The 17,505-nt window shown below is 37.5% G+C and overlaps 1 protein-coding gene and 1 pseudogene across 2 annotated transcripts in view; both read right to left on the reverse strand.

The window, feature by feature from the left end:
• The window catches only part of SMC5 (structural maintenance of chromosomes 5), a 113,962-nt gene that overhangs the window by 43,994 nt on the left and 52,463 nt on the right, over positions 1–17,505 (reverse strand). Inside the window, exons 9-10 of the mRNA XM_082843118.1 lie at positions 5,719–5,974; positions 2,642–2,796 (exon numbers count right to left, since the gene is read on the reverse strand). Coding sequence (XP_082699244.1) covers positions 2,642–2,796; positions 5,719–5,974 — 411 coding nt within the window. The remainder of the gene's footprint in view (positions 1–2,641; positions 2,797–5,718; positions 5,975–17,505) is intronic.
• LOC309964573 (ferritin heavy chain-like) lies at positions 583–2,052 on the reverse strand (annotated as a pseudogene). The gene is made up of 2 exons: positions 2,035–2,052; positions 583–1,168 (listed from the first exon to the last, which is right to left on the reverse strand). The product of its transcript is annotated as a ferritin heavy chain-like (transcript).

Consider the following 17,505-nt stretch of genomic DNA (forward strand, 5'->3'; position numbering starts at 1 on the left):
CCGGTCTTCATCCAAAGAAGGTGATGTTGTGTATATGGTGGGATTGGAAGGGAGTCCTCTATTATGAGCTCCTTCCGGAAAACCACACGATTAATTCCAACAAGTACTGCCCCGAATTCAACCAACTGAAAGCGGCACTTGGCGAAAAGCGTCCGGAGTTAGTCAACAGAAAATGCATAATCTTCCATCAGGATAATGCAAGATGACATGTTTCTTTGATGACCAGGCAAAAATGCTTATTGCTTGGCTGGGAAGTTCTGATTCATCTGCCATATTCACCAGACATTGCACCTTTGGATTTCCATTTATTTCAGTCTTTACAAAATTCTCTTAATGGAAAAATTTTCAATTCCCTGGGAGACTGTAAAAGGCACCTAGAACAGTTCTTTGCTCAAAAAGATAGAAAGTTTTGGGAAGACGGAATTATGAAGTCGCCTGAAAAATGATAAAAGGTAGTGGAACAAAAGGGTGAATACGTTGTTCAATAATGTTATTGGTGAAAATGAAAAATGTGTTTTTACTTAAAACTCAAAGGAACTTTTTGGCCAATTCAATACTTTGTTGTAAGGAATGGTACAAATGAAAAAAAAAATAAAGTGGGTGTTTGCTACAACTTACAGAAAGGGTAAAGTAATCCCAATATCACCATAGGAAGTCATCTTTTTTTATAGTTATGGATAAGCCAGCATAGGACTTAGCTCTCGTTATCACTCTCCCCCAGGGTGCATTTATCAGAGACATTCTGCCATATCAGATTCTGGGGCCCATATCTTGTATAAGTTGGTTACACAGTCATCTATTTTTTTGATGAATTTCACCTGCTCGTTTAGGTAATGAGTCTCAGAGAAGTCACACAAGTAGGGGTCATTTTTGTCATTGGTCAGTTTGTGCATTTACAGTAGTGACTGATTCACAATTTTTTCTAAGTGTAATACACACTCCATTGCATTCATTGTCTGGTTTCCTGATATCCTGAAGGAAGATTTGGCCCCTTGTTGGTTCTGAACCTTCATCAGCTTCTTAGCGAGCTCCTTCTCCTCATGAGATTGGTGAAGAAAATATCTGGCAAAGTTCTTCAGAGCCACATCTTTACAAAGTAGTAAGACATGGACAGGTAGACATAGGAGGTGTAGCTTTCCAAGATGTTCTGGTGGTTGATGGCAGACTCCTGTTTCACAATTTTTAAAAATGAAATCTTTCTATATACCCTATCCTGTAATCTGTTTTATAAGTCATTAACATATCATAAATGTCCCTTTATATTAGTAAATAGAGACCTATGGCAACATTTTAAAGGCCTATGGAGGTGGTACAATGCATTTCAACTAGATTTTGAAGGGTTAGGTAAGTGTATGGGCAGGATACAGTTGGAAGAAGGTGGTAGTAAAAGTAAAAGGTTGTTCCAGGAAGGGTAAGATAACAGAGTATCTCCCTTTATCTCAGACTCAAATGTAATTTAAAAAGTAAATATATGCCAGCTGGTAATCTGACTTGGTGATAGGCTACTATCAGGAAATCAAGTGACAAGAGGATGACAAATCTAATAAAGTCCAGAGGTATTGTTTTGAGTTTGGCACTTTAATAAGAATCTGTTGAAAATTACACTTGCATTCTAATTTATAATACTAAGGGTCACAGTATTTCTTCTTGTGTTTTCTTTCAATCCTTACTTAATTAACCAAAACAGTAATGTCTGCATCCAAAATAGGTATTCCCTTCTTGATCGAGCAAAAATATTCTAATGATTCATACCTGAGCAAGAAGAGAATACAGTATTATGCACACTAATTTTGCTAATATAATGCAAACTATATGAAATGGCTTTGAATAAAGCATAATATAAACAGGAGTTACAGAATACAGAACTTTTCATGAATCCTACAAGGATCTACAGTGAATTCTTTCCAAAAAAAAAAAATCATCTAGCAAAAATAATCCTTTTATCATTTTGAAGTTTTAAGTGTGTGTGTGTGTGTGTGTGTGTGTGTGTGTGTGTGTATAAAACATGTCATTAGCAAAGAATGTGGGTTTTACTTTTTCATTCCTTCTCATGGCCCAACTTACCATTTAAAATATTTTAGATGGAAATTTTCCTAGTAAATCCACACCCACATTTCATTAAATGATTTACTAAATACAGCTTGCCCTATTCTTGATGACTCATGATCACTAATAAGACTTATCAAATGTCTATAAGGTCAATAAATTGTTGGTTTCATTCTCAGAATCCTCAGAATGCTTTATTTTTGTAGCAGATGATTTTGTTGTCTATCCTGTCAGGTGTTCCATATCAACTGTATTTATTTATAGCAGTTTTCTACCCCTTTGGCAGCATTTAATATATTGCCTGTTATAACCGAAGAATAGCAATTGCCAGAAGGAAACCAGCTAACCAAGTTTACACATGATTCTTGGTCAATAAGTTGCCAGTTTCATACTTCTATCAAGAAAAAGTTCATAGGTTTATTATCAAGGACCCTTTAAAAAGCTCATGTATGGATTCAGCAGCATACCAGATGCCACAAGTCTACTAATGGAAAAGCAGGGTGTTAACAAGACTAAGAATTCTTAAAACAACAAAACCTACAATGATTACAATAATAAAAATAACAGATACTACTAAGATGAACAAATTTCTTACCGTGAGCATTATGGGTTCACAGACTCTTTGCTTAAATTTGTCTCTGTTATTTCTCAGCCATAAAACAGCATCATATGTATCACGGTATCTCTGTCTCAGCTTATCTTCCTTTTGATTCATAAGGTTGTCAAAACGCACAATATGATCATCCACACCTAAAATTGGAAAATAAAGCATTATTCCTCGGAAAACTTTAATTAGCGAAATAATCTATTAATAACATAAAAGAGTATCTTAGATCTAAAGGTTATAAACACCACTCAGCAAGTACCCAACACAGTGAAAAAGACCCACCCTGGACAAATCATTCTTAAGTTTCTAAACACCTGGGATAAAAGATGATCTTTAAACTACCAAAAATAAATAGGTCACATACAAAATAATGAGAAAACACTAGATTTCCTATCAAAAGACAATGGCAACAGGCCTTCAGGATTCTGAAAGAAAAATTATTTTCAAGCTAGATTTTTATAACACCAAAATAAAAAAGGGGATAATGAAGTAAAGATTTTTCAGGGATGCAAAGACTCAAATTAATTCCCAAATATCTCTTCTTAGCAGGTTATGTGAAGATGTGCTCTTACAAAACAAGGAAGTAATTTAAGAAAAATGAAGACACAGAATTCAGGAATAGCTTTTTATTCAACACAGAAAAGGTGTGAGAGAAGTCCTAGGTAACAACCATAAGGAGACCTTGAGAACAATCAGTTTAGATGGGAGGAGGATGGAAGGTCTCAGAACTCAAGAGAATGCCTGATAATTTTTTTCCCAATTTAAGGAAATGCTAAAGTAAATGGTGTTTCTAAAAAATGGTAAATTAAAATCCTAAAAACAAATTATCAATGAACAGAAATTAGATCATAATGCACTACTTGGCTCTGCTGTGAGCAAGTTTTCTTGTTGTAATAACATAAATAATACTTAATATTTCTAGCTAGTAGAATCAACCCATAAACAGACCATATAAAACTTAATTATGGTTCTCAATAAAGTATGTTTTCAGCCTTTAAACTATAAAAACCAGAGTACATATTAAAGAATTAAAGGGAGGAAAGTAAAAAGAAAGGTTAGGAGTATCAGTATTTTTAGCTTATAAATGTGCATTCAAACATTATCAACAAATATTAAATGACAAAAAAAGAATACTATTGGTAATAAACATCAATAAATGTTAATGATTACTAATATTAATATAATAATCCCATTTGGGGAATTACAGTAATAGGTAGGGGAGGTGTCATGAGTTGAAATCCACATCTGAAGCAACAAAATATTAAAAGATGATATCTAAAGTTGATTAACCAAGACATGGTAAAATAAAAATATGATTAAGATATATGAAAGACTATTAGAAAAAGTTACTGAAATAGTTAAGAGTGCTTACTCTTGACAGTGGGTCTGGAAGTTGGAAAGGCACTGGGCCACCCTTCTTGTCTAGTGTTATTATTTTTTTTAAACCATACACCTAGCATTTTGCTAAACATATAAACAAATTTTTTTACTAACTGACCTTAGTCATATATACTGAGCAGACAGAATGTAAGATCTCCTCTAACTGAATAATGCTACAGATCTAGCCACATGGTCTATAGCAAAGAAAAAAAAAGATGAAATTGGACAGGCTTCAAGGAGCAAAGCTAAGTGAAGATTATGAAGGCTAGAATGAAGAGCTTATATTTGACCTGAGAAAAAACAGAAAAGTGAGTGACTGTAAAGAAAATAAAGCAAAGTATTTTTAGAGAATTAAATCAACTGCCAAAATCTGACATAAGACAACGGTCTGCTTGCGGCAAATCATTACACAATAGATATAGGTAATTAAGACACTAAAATGGAAGAACTGAACTGAGCTTCCTCAACAAGCAGACATGAACATTTAGAGACATGATCAGGGGAAGAAGAAAGCCCATCAACAGAGACATATCTCCATTTTATAAACATGTCTTCACTGTAAGTTTAAAAAAACTCAGAATGGGAGAAAATATTTGCAAATGAAGCAACCGACAAAGGATTAATCTCCAAAATTTACAAGCAGCTCATGCAGCTCAATAACAAAAAAACAAACAACCGAATCCAAAAATGGGCAGAAGACCTAAACAGACATTTCTCCAAAGAAGATATACAGACTGCCAACAAACACATGAAAGAATGCTCAACACCATTAATCATTAGAGAAATGCAAATCAAAACTACAATGAGATATCATCTCACACCAGTCAGAATGGCCATCATCAAAAAATCTAGAAACAATAAATGCTGGAGAGGGTGTGGAGAAAAGGGAACACTCTTGCACTGCTGGTGGGAATGTGAATTGGTTCAGCCACTATGGAGAACAGTATGGAGGTTCCTTAAAAAACTACAAATAGAACTACCATATGACCCAGCAATCCCACTACCAGTCATATACCCTGAGAAAACCAAAATTCAAAAAGAGTCATGTACCAAAATGTTCATTGCAGGTCTATTTACAATAGCCCAGAGATGGAAACAACCTAAGTGCCCATCATCGGATGAATGGATAAAGAAGATGTGGCACATATATACAATGGAATATTACTCAGCCATAAAAAGAAACAAAATTGAGCTATTTGTAATGAGGTGGATAGACCTAGAGTCTGTCATACAGAGTGAAGTAAGTCAGAAAGAAAAAGACAAATACCGTATGCTAACACATATATATGGAATTTAAGAAAAAAAAATGTCATGAAGAACCTAGGGGTAAGGCAGGAATAAAGACGCAGACCTCCTAGAGAACGGACTTGAGGTTATGGGGAGGGGGAAGGGTGAGCTGTGACAGGGCGAGAGAGAGTCATGGACATATACACACTAACAAACGTAGTAAGGTAGATAGCTAGTGGGAAGCAGCCGCATGGCACAGGGATATTGGCTCGGTGCTTTGTGACAGCCTTGGAGGGGTGGGATAGGGAGGGTGGGAAGGAGGGAGACGCAAGAGGAAAGACATATGGGAACATATGTTTATGTATGACTGATTCACTTTGTTATAAAGCAGAAACTAACACACCATTGTAAAGCAATTATAGCCCAATAAAGATGTTAAAAAAAAAAAAAAAACTTACTCCTCTTCTCCTTCTCTAGAGTTTCCCTCTCTCTACGCTTATCAATTATCTCGCCTTCACATAATGCCTTTTCATCTTGAACTCGTCTCAGATCATTTGTAATGGCATCAATTTGGGGTTGAAGGTTCTCACAGTTTTCTGTGGTCTTCAGTTCATTTTGCAAATCTTCTATCATTTTGCGGGTATTACTTATTCTCCTCTGTCGATCATGCTCTTCATTTTGTTTTACTGTTAAAGCCTGCTGAAGGTCCTCAATCTAATAAAACAAAAGCAGTTTAGCACTGGAGATTGTTTTTTCTCCTGGTTTATTAGGCTTTAGTAAAACAGTTTTAAAAATGCAAACAACCTAAGAACATGGTTTTTTTCCTCACTAAAAGGTATCCTATTAGAATTAAACTGTTACTCCTACCAGACCACCTGTCTCTTTATTTGTTCAGCAATACATTCCAAGTACCTAGGGCAGTGGTTAGCATATAGTTAGCATTCAGTAAATATTTGCTAAATAAACGAAATATTTATAAAGCCAATCAGCAGATTTCTAAATATTTATAGGAAGATTTCACATACTATATATCATAAAACTGAAAACAGTCACATGGTATACCACAGACTTTCAATAAACCAGCAATAGAAATGATGGTGAAGATTATGTCACCCTACTAGTTTAAAACCACAATAAACTATTTTCTTTCCATTAAATTATTTTCTACTAGCACTTCAAATTAGTATTTTGAGATTTTAATCCTCAATCTGTATGTTTATATTCAGGGTAAGTCATTAAAAAAAACCAGATCATGCAACTTACCAGTGGAATTTTTATCAAAACCATACATGGTCTACCTAAGACAGAGTTACGATTTTCTTCAAGACACAGATGCATACACCCAATGTATTTTTTGCAAAAATAGAATTTTGTGTTAAATTAGATAAGGTTAACATATCATATAATTTGCTTATTAGTTACCTTTCTTTCCAAGTCAAATTTACTCCCTCTTCCTCCCCATTATAAATGTATATTATGACATATTCAATATAGAAAATATGAAAAATATAGAAACTTAAAACAAATAAAAAACACCTAAAATCTTAAGGTCCTTAAACATTTACATTTTAATGCCAGCCTATATCCATCAATAGAGCATATACATTTTAGCAAATGGCATCACTAAAAATTTATCGAGAGCAGTTTCTCATTACCTCCATGTCCTTGCAAAACAAAAATTTAATACCTGCATAATGTTCTTTTATATAGATATACCACATTCTATCCCATTCCCTACGGTTGGAAATTTGGGTTATAATCAATTTGCTTTTCTAAAAGTTTAGCTTTGACAGTGTCAAGATAATGAACTGAATACATGCCAAAATCTCCTCTCCTATAACAAACATGCAGAAGTGAAAGATAAAATATTATGTTTGAAAAAATTAACACTGTGTGTGTGACTGAAAATTAACAATGTTCAATGAGCCCAAAAGAAGGAAGCGGACAAGAAGCCACAGTGTTCAGCCAGGAAACCCATGGAGTCCAAGGCTTTTAGAAGAATAAACTGGCATGTCATGGGAGACAGAGAATTAAGAATCACCAAACACATGAGGAAGTCCAAGTCCATCAAAAAGGGACAAGAAATTTAACAAATATAACCGCTACAATCCCAGAAAAATAGAGACCACCAAGCTACCAAAAATCACTGGGCTGCTGAATAAATTTTATATCAAGAGGTCTTTGTCTGACGTTGACCTGAAAAACTGAAAAGCAGCTTGATGGTTCCATGTCCTAGCTAAATTTTCTGAGTTCTAACTTTAACTCATTTGCCACCTTCATCCAAAAAACTACCATAACTAACTAATTCCATCACACCATGTTTAGCTCAGGCACAGTAAGTCCAAGCCTCCTGGATCATGCATGTTCGCTAGGATACCATCCCCATTACTGCTCTCTATCTTCAATTTCTCTGAATGCTCTCTCTTCTTGTTCTAGCTAAAACTTGGCTATTCCTGGAAGATACTTCTCCCTAGAGACCTTTCAAATGGTGACCTTTTCCTCCCATAATTCTTCAGAGCACTTCAGGACTCAGAAGTGGGGAGGGTGTCCTCATCAATCTCCACTGTACTACTTCCTCCATTAATTGAGCCCCACTTCAGATCTTTGAAGATCATATGATCAGACTTTAACACCCATTATCTTTGCTATGTTAACTACCCCCCTCAAAGTCTTTCCTCACCCTCTTCATTCATTGATGCCTTTAGCACCTGACTGTCTTTCTCTCCATCATTATGCTGGCCATAATGGAACTCCAACATACATACAGAAAATCAGTTTAACTCTTTGGCCTCTGTGCTCCTTGACTTCTTCAACTGTCTTTTCCTAAACACCACCTCAGCCACCTTCTCCTACAGTTATATTAGATTATATCTATAGTTATATCTCTGACTAGATCATGTAGATCACCAAAAATCATACCACCTCTGAAAACTATTTCCACAATCCTACTCTTTGATCACCATCTCCTTTCCTTACATTTTTACTTACTATGGTCTTCCTACTGCAACTATCCTTTGACTGCACAGGGTCCTGTAATCCACTGACCCTACTATCTTTTCACAATCCACCATCCCCCTCATTCCTTTCCTTAACTGGCTGAGGTTCCACAACTCTAGAATCACTCCCTTGCAAAAGCCTCTTGACCCTCCACCATTCCTATCTCACATTAGCAAGGAAAAAGCTTAGTCCTTATTAAACCTAAATAAATATTTTCTATTTATCTGTATCTAAACAACTAAACTAATTGGAGAAACTCTTGAAAACAGGTCTTACTTCAAATTTATGGCCACAAAACTTAAAGAGGCACTCAGAACTCTCAGAAAAACCTACTACATTTTTCTAATAAATGTATGTTCTCATTCTGAGATGAATTCACATCTTTTCCTCCTTCCTCAATCTTATATTGCTAAAGGCTCTCTACTCACCCAGCTAATGACCCTGTCTCATATTTCATTAACAGCAGTGTTAAAGTCAGAGTACTCTGATCAGAGTACTTTTCCTCCTTTCAAAACCTTCAACCTACCTCCATCTGTACTCACTCTGCTTTATCTTATACAATGTAAGGAGAGTTCTTGTAGCTACCTAAATCTACCCCTCCAGGGCTTCTCCAAGCAGTGTTTCTCAAATTATTTATGGTGAAGAATCATTAAAATAATTCTAAGTAATCACAAGTCAACTTTTATCAATTACAGCTACAAAAAATTGCTAATAATCATTTTGGTCAATTAGCAATAATCAATTGCTAATAAAACAGTTTGGCAATTCCTTCAAAAGTTATATGTACACTTATGATAGTCACTTCTAGGAAATTATCCAAAAGAAATGAGAGCATATGTTATATTACATAAGAACTTGTACAAGAATACTCACGGCATTCTTTGGTAATAGCCCTAAACCAGAAACAACCTAAATGTCCATCAACAGAGGAATGGATAAACAAACTATGATCTCGAGAAAGGTGGAAAAAAAAATCAAAGTGAACAAAGATAAAAATACAACATATCCGAATTTGCAGGACACAAGTAAAGCAGTGATGAGAGGAAAACTTATAGCATTAAGTGCACACACACAAGAAAAGAGGAAAAGTCTCAAATCAATAATCTGAGCAGAACCTGGAAAAAGAGCAAAACAAACCCACATCAAGCAGCAGAAAGGAAGTAATAAAAATATGAATGACTTCAATGAAATCAGAAAAATAACAGAGAAAAGCCAATGAAACAAAGAGCTAGTTCTTTGTAAAAAACAATAAAATTAACACACCTCTAGCAAGAATGATCCCCACCCTCATACCCTACCAAAAAAAAAAAAAAAAAAGACAAAGTAGACACAAATTACCAACATCAGGAATGAAACAGGGTTAACAGTATCACTACAGAACCTACTGACATCCAAAGGATAATAAGAGAATTTATGCACACATAAATTTAACAATTTAGACAAAATGGACCAATTCCTAAAAAACCCCACTAATTACCACAACTCAACCAATACGAAATAGATTATTTGAATTGCCCTGTAACTATTAAGTAAATTGAATCCATAATTTTAAAACTCCAAAAACAAATCTCCAGACCATGATAGTGTTATTTGAGAATTATTCAGAATATATAAAGAAGAATTAACACAAATTCTACACAATCTCTTCCAAAACCGAGAATAGGAGGGAACACTTCCCAGTTCATTTTAAGAAGCTAGTTATTATCTTGATACCAAAAGCAGGCAAGTATGAAAAGAAAACCACAGAATATTGCTTCTGAAGATAGACACAAAAATCCTTTAAATGTTCGCTAACAGAATTCAACAATACGGAAAAGGAGTTATAAATTTATACACCATAACCAAGCAGCGTTTATTTCAGAAATGCAAGGTTGATTTGATATTCAAAAATCAATGTAATCCATCATTTTCACAAGCTAAAAATGAACGTGTGCATGATCGTATCAATAGATATGCAGAAAAAGCATCTGACAAAATCCAACACTCACTCATGATATTCTCAGAAACACAGGAATAGAGAACTTCCTGAACTTCCTGATCTATAAAAAACCCTACAGCTAACATTATACTCGATAGTGAAAAAATGAATGCTTTCCTCCTAAGACCAGGAACAAGGCAAGGATGTCCACTCTAACCATTCTTATTCAACACAGTGCTGGAACTTCTAGCCGGTGCAATAGACAAGAAAAGAAATAAAGGGCATAAAAATCAGAATGGAAGAAATAAAGCTGTCTCCATCTGTAGATGACATGACTGCTTATAAAGAAACACCCCAAGTAAACCATTAAAAGAATAAGGGGGGGGACCTTGAAGATGGCGGAAGAGTAAGACGCGGAGATCACCTTCCTCCCCACAGATACACCAGAAATACATCTACACGTGGAACAACTCCTACAGAACACCTACTGAAGGCTGGCAGAAGACCTCAGACCTCCCAAAAGGCAAGAAACTCCCCACGTACCTGGGTAGGGCAAAAGAAAAAAAAAAAGAAAAAATAGAGACAAAAGAATAGCACCAGTGGGAGGGAGCTGTGAAGTTGGAAAAGTTTCCACACACTAGGAAGCCCCTTCGCGGGCGGAGACTGCGGGAGGCAGAGGGGGGAGCTTCGAAGCCGCGGAGGAGTGCACAGCAACGGGTGCGGAGGACAAAGCGGGGAGATACCCGCACAGAGGATCGGGCACTCACCAGCCCAAGAGGCTTGTCTGCTCACCCGCGGGGGCAGGCGGGGCTGCGAGCTGAGGCTCTGAGGCTCGGGTTTCGGTTTCCGACTGAGCGCAGGGAGAGGACTGGGGTTGGCGGCTTGAACATAGCCTGAAGGGGTTAGTGCACGACGGCTAGCTGGGAGGGAGTCCGGGGAAAAGTCTGCACCTGCCGAAGAGGCAAGAGACTTTTTCTTGCTTTATTGTTTCCTGGTGCGCGAGGAGAGGGGATTCAGAGCGCTGCTTAAAGGAGCTCCAGAGACGGGCACGAGCCGCGGCTAACGGTGCGGACCCCAGAGACGGGCGCGAGCCGCGGCTAAAAGCGCGGACCCCAGAGACGGGCGGGAGACGCTAAGGCTGCTGCTGCCGCCACCATGGGGCCTGTGTGCGAGCACAGGTCACTCTCCACACTCCTCTTCCGCGGAGCCTGTGCAGCCCGCCACTGCCAGGTTCCCGGGATCCAGGGGCAACTTCCCCGGGAGAACGCACGGCGGGCCTCAGGCTGGTGCAAAGTCACGCCGGCCTTTGCCGCCGCAGGCCCGCCCCGCACTCCGTGCCCCTCCCTCCCCACTCCGTGCCCCTCCCTCCCCGCCGGCCTGAGTGCGCCAGAGCCCCCGAATCAGCGGCTCCTTTAACCCCGTCCTGTCTGAGCAAAGAACAGACGCCCTCCAGCGACCTACACGCAGAGGCAGGGCCAAATCCAAAGCTGAGTCCCTGGGAGCTGTGAGAACAAAGAAGAGAAAGGGAAATCTCTCCCAGCAGCCTCAGAAGCAGCGGATTAAAGCTCCACAATCAACTTGATATACCCTGCATCTGTGGAATACTTGAATAGACAACTAATCATCCCAAATTAAGGAAGTGGACTTTAGGAGCAAGATCTATGATTTTTTTTTCCCTTTTCCTCTTTTTGTGAGTGTGTATGTGTATGCTTCTGTGTGAGATCTTGTCTGTATAGTCTTGCTTCCACCATTTGTCCTAGGGTTCTATCCGTCCATGGTTTTTAAAAAATTTTTTTCTTAATAATTAATTTTAATTTTAATAACGTTATTATACTTTACCTTCGTTCTTTCTTTCTTTCCTTCCTTCCTTCCCTCCTTTAGACAACGAATCATCCCAAATTGAGGAGATGGTCTCTGACAGCAAGATTTATGATTTTTCCCCCTTTACCTCTTTTAGTGAGGTTGTATGTGTATGCTTCTGTGTAAGATTTTGTCTGTATAGCTTTGCTTCCAACATTTGTCCTAAGGTTCTATCCGTCCCTTTTTTTTTTCTAAATAAGAATTTTTTAATTCAATAACTTTATTATACTTTATTTTATTTTTACTGTATCTTCTTTCTTTGTCTTTTTTCCTTCTTTCCCTCCTTCCTTCCTTCCTCCCTCCCTTTCTTTCCTTTCCTTTTTTGCTTCTTCCTTTCTTTCTTTCTTCCTTCCTTCCTTCCCTCCATTCCTTCTTTCTTTCCTCATACTTCTACTAATTCTCTCTACTTTTTCTCCCTTTTATTCTGGCCGTGTGGATGAAAGGCTCTTGGTACTCCAGCCAGGAGTCAGGGCTCTGCCTCTGAGGTAGGAGAGCCAACTTCAGGACACTGGTCAACAAGAGACCTCCCAGCTCCACATAATATCAAACGGTGAAAATCTCCCAGAGACCTCCATCTTAACACCAGCACCCAGCTTCACTCAACGACCAGCAAGCCACAGTGCTGGACAACCTATGCCAAACAACTAGCAAAACAGGAACACAACCCCACCCATTAGCAGAGAGGCTGCCTAAAATCATCATAAGGCCACAGACACCCCAAAACACACCACCAGACGTGAACCTGCCCACTAGAGAGACAAGATCCAGCCTCATCCACCACAACACAGGCACTAGTCCCCTCCACCAGGAAGCCTACACAACCCACTGAACCAACCTTAGCCACTGGAGACAGACATCAAAAACAGCGGGAACTACGAACCTGCAGCCTGCAAAAAGGAGACCCCAAACACAGTAAGATAAGCAAAATGAGAAGACAGAAAAACACACAGCAGATAAAGGAGCAAGATAAAAATGCAGCAGACCTAACAAATGAAGAGGAAATGGGCAGTCTACCTGAAAAAGAATTCAGAATAATGATAGTAAGGATGATCCGAAATCTTGGAAACAGAATGGACAAAATGCAAGAAACAGTTAACAAGGATCTAGAAGAAATAAAGATGAAACAAGCAACGATGAACAACACAATAAATGAAATTAAAAGTACTCTAGATGGGATCAATAGCAGAATAACTGAGGCAGAAGAACAGATAAGTGACCTGGAAGATAAAATAGTGGAAATAACTACTGCAGAGCAGAATAAAGAATGAAAAGAACTGAGGACAGTCTCAGAGACCTCTGGGACAACATTAAACGCACCAACATTCGAATTATAGGGGTTCCAGAAGAAGAAGAGAAAAAGAAAGGGACTGAGAAAATATTTGAAGAGATTATAGTTGAAAACTTCCCTAATATGGGAAAGGAAATAGTTAATCAAGTCCAGGAAGCACAGAGAGTCCCATACAGGATAAATCCAAGGAGAAATACGCCACGACACATATTAATCAAACTGTCAAAAATTAAATACAAAGAAAGCATGTTAAAAGCAGCAAGGGAAAAACAACAAATAACACATAAGGGAATCCCCATAAGGTTAACAGCTGATCTCTCAGCAGAAACCCTACAAACCAGAAGGGAGTGGCAGGACATACTGAAAGTGATGAAGGAGAAAAACTTGCAGCCAAGACTACTCTACCCAGCAAGGATCTCATTCAGATTTGATGGAGAAATTAAAACCTTTACAAACAAGCAAAAGCTGAGAGAGTTCAGCACCACCAAACCAGCTTTACAACAAATGCTAAAGGAACTTCTCTAGACAAGAAACACAAGAGAAGGAAAAGACCTATAATAACGAACCCAAAACAATTTAGAAAATGGGAATAGGAACATACATATCGATAATTACCTTAAATGTAAATGGACTAAATGCTCCCACCAAAAGACACAGATTGGCTAAATGGATACAAAAACAAGACCCTTATATATGCTGTCGACAAGAGACCCACTTCAGACCTAGAGACACATACAGACTGAAAGTAAGGGGATGGAAAAAGATATTCCATGCAAATGGAAATCAAAAAGATATTCCATGCAAATGGAGTAGCAATTCTCATATCAGACAAAATAGACTTTAAAATAAGGACTATTAAAAGAGACAAAGAAGGACACTACATAATGATCAAGGGATTGATCCAAGAAGAAGATATAACAATTGTAAATATTTATGCACCCAACATAGGAGCACCTCAATACATAAGGCAAATACTAACAGCCATAAAAGGGGAAATCAACAGTAACACAATCATAGTAGGGGACTTAAACACCCCACTTTCACACATGGACAGATCATCCAAAATGAAAATAAATAAGGAAACACAAGCTTTAAATGATACATTAAACAAGATGGACTTAATTGATATTTATAGGACACTCCATCCAAAAACAACAGAATACACATTTTTCTCAAGTGCTCATGGAACATTCTCCAGGATAGATCATATCTTGGGTCACAAATCAAGCCTTGGTAAATTTAAGAAAATTGAAATTGTATCAAGTATCTTTTCTGACCACAACGCCATGAGACTAGATATCAATAACACGAAAAGATTTGTAAAAAATACAAACACATGAAGGCTAAACAATACACTACTTAATAACGAAGTGATCACTGAAGAAATCAAAGAGGAAATCAAAAAATACCTAGAAACAAATGACAATGGAGACACGACGACCCAAAACCTATGGGATGCAGGAAAAGCAGTTCTAAGGGGGAAGTTTATAGCAATACAAGCCCACCTTAAGAAGCAGGAAACATCTCGAATAAACAACCTAACCTTGCACCTCAAGCAATTAAAGAAAGAAGAACAAAAAAACCCCAAAGCTAGCAGAAGGAAAGAAATCATAAAAATCAGATCAGAAATAAATGAAAAAGAAATGAAGGAAACAATAGCAAAGATCAATAAAACTAAAAGCTGGTTCTTTGAGAAGATAAACAAAATAGATAAACCACTAGCCAGACTCATCAAGAAAAAAAGGGAGAAGACTCAAATCAATAGAATTAGAAATGAAAAAGGAGAGGTAACAACTGACACTGCAGAAATAAAAAAGATCATGAGAGATTACTACAAGCAACTCTATGCCAATAAAATGGACAATCTGGAAGAAATGGAAAAATTCTTAGAAATGCACAACCTGCCAAGACTGAATCAGGAAGAAACAGAAAATATGAACAGACCAATCACAAGCACTGAAATTGAAACTGTGATTAAAAATCTTCCAACAAACAAAGGCCCAGGACCAGATGGCTTCACAGGCGAATTCTATCAAACATTTAGGGAAGAGCTAACACCTATCCTTCTCAAACTCTTCCAAAATATAGCAGAGGGAGGAACACTCCCAAATTCCTTCTACGAGGCCACCATCACCTTGATACCAAAACCAGACAAGGATGTCACAAAGAAAGAAAACTACAGGCCAATATCACTGATGAACACAGATGCAAAAATCCTCAACAAACTACTAGCAAACAGAATCCAATAGCACATTAAAAGGATCATACACCATGATCAAGTGGGGTTTATTCCCGGAATGCAAGGATTCTTCAATATACGCAAATCTATCAATGTGATAACCCTATTAACAAATTGAAGGAGAAAAACCATATGATCATCTCAATAGATGCAGAGAAAGCTTTTGACAAAATTCAACACCCATTTATGATAAAAACCCTGCGGAAAGTAGGCATAGAGGGAACTTTCCTCAACATAATAAAGGCCATATATGACAAGCCCACAGCAAACATCATCCTCAATGGTGAAAAACTGAAAACATTTCCACTAAGATCAGGAACAAGACAAGGTTGCCCACTCTCACCACTCTTATTCAACATACTTTTGGAAGTTTTAGCCACAGCAATCAGAGAAGAAAACGAAATAAAAGGAATCCAAATCAGAAAAGAAGAAGTAAAGCTGTCACTGTTTGCAGATGACATGATACTATACATAGAGAATCCTAAAGATGCTACCAGAAAACTACTAGAGTTAATCAATGAATTTGGTAAAGTGGCAGGATACAAAATTAATGCTCAGAAATCTCTGGCATTCCTATACACTAATGATGAAAAATCTGAAAGTGAAATCAAGAAAACACTCCCATTTACCATTCCAACAAAAAGAATAAAATATCTAGGAATAAACCTACCTAAGGAGACAAAAGACCTGTATGCAGAAAATTATAAGACACTGATGAAAGAAATTAAAGATGATACAAATAAATGGAGAGATATACCATGTTCTTGGATTGGAAGAATCAACATTGTGAAAATGACTCTACTACCCAAAGCAATCTATAGATTCAATGCAATCCCTATCAAATTACCACTGGCATTTTTCACAGAACTAGAACAAAAAATTTTGCAATTTGTATGGAAACACAAAAGACCCCGAATAGCCAAAGCAATCTTGAGAACAAAAAAAGGAGCTGGAGGAATCAGGCTCCCTGACTTCAGACTATACTACAAAGCTACAGTAATCACGACAGGCACAAAAACAGAAAGACAGATCAATGGAACAGGATAGAAAGCCCAGAGATAAACCCACGCACATATGGACACCTTATCTTTGATAAAGGTGGCAGGAATGTACACTGGAAAAAGGACAGCCTCTTCAATAAGTGGTGCTGGGAAAACTGGACAGGTACATGTAAAAGTATGAGATTAGATCACTCCCTAACACCATACACAAAAGTAAGCTCAAAATGGATTAAAGACCTAAATGTAAGGCCAGAAACTATCAAACTCTTAGAGGAAAACATTGGCAGAACACTCTATGACATAAATCACAGCAAGATCCTTTCTGACCCACCTCCTAGAGTACTGGAAATAAAAACAAAAATAAACAAATGGGACATAATGAAACTTCAAAGCTTTTGCACAGCAAAGGAAACTATAAACAAGACCAAAAGACAACCCTCAGAATGGGAGAAAATATTTGCAAAAGAAGCAACCGACAAAGGATTAATCTCCAAAATTTACAAGCAGCTCATGCAGCTCAATAACAAAAAAACAAACAACCGAATCCAAAAATGGGCAGAAGACCTAAATAGACATTTCTCCAAAGAAGTATGCAGACTGCCAACAAACACATGAAAGAATGCTCAACATCATTAATCATTAGAGAAATGCAAATCAAAACTACAATGAGATATCATCTCACACCAGTCAGAATGGCCATCATCAAAAAATCTAGAAACAATAAATGCTGGAGAGGGTGTGGAGAAAAGGGAACACTCTTGCACTGCTGGTGGGAATGTGAATTGGTTCAGCCACTATGGAGAACAGTATGGAGGTTCCTTAAAAAACTACAAACAGAACTACCATATGACCCAGCAATCCCACTACTGGGCATATACCCTGAGAAAACCAAAATTCAAAAAGAGTCATGTACCAAAACGTTCATTGCAGCTCTATTTACAA

This window comes from Leucopleurus acutus (assembly GCF_964270905.1).
Source record: "Leucopleurus acutus genome assembly, chromosome: 7".
Lineage (NCBI taxonomy): Eukaryota > Metazoa > Chordata > Mammalia > Artiodactyla > Delphinidae > Leucopleurus > Leucopleurus acutus.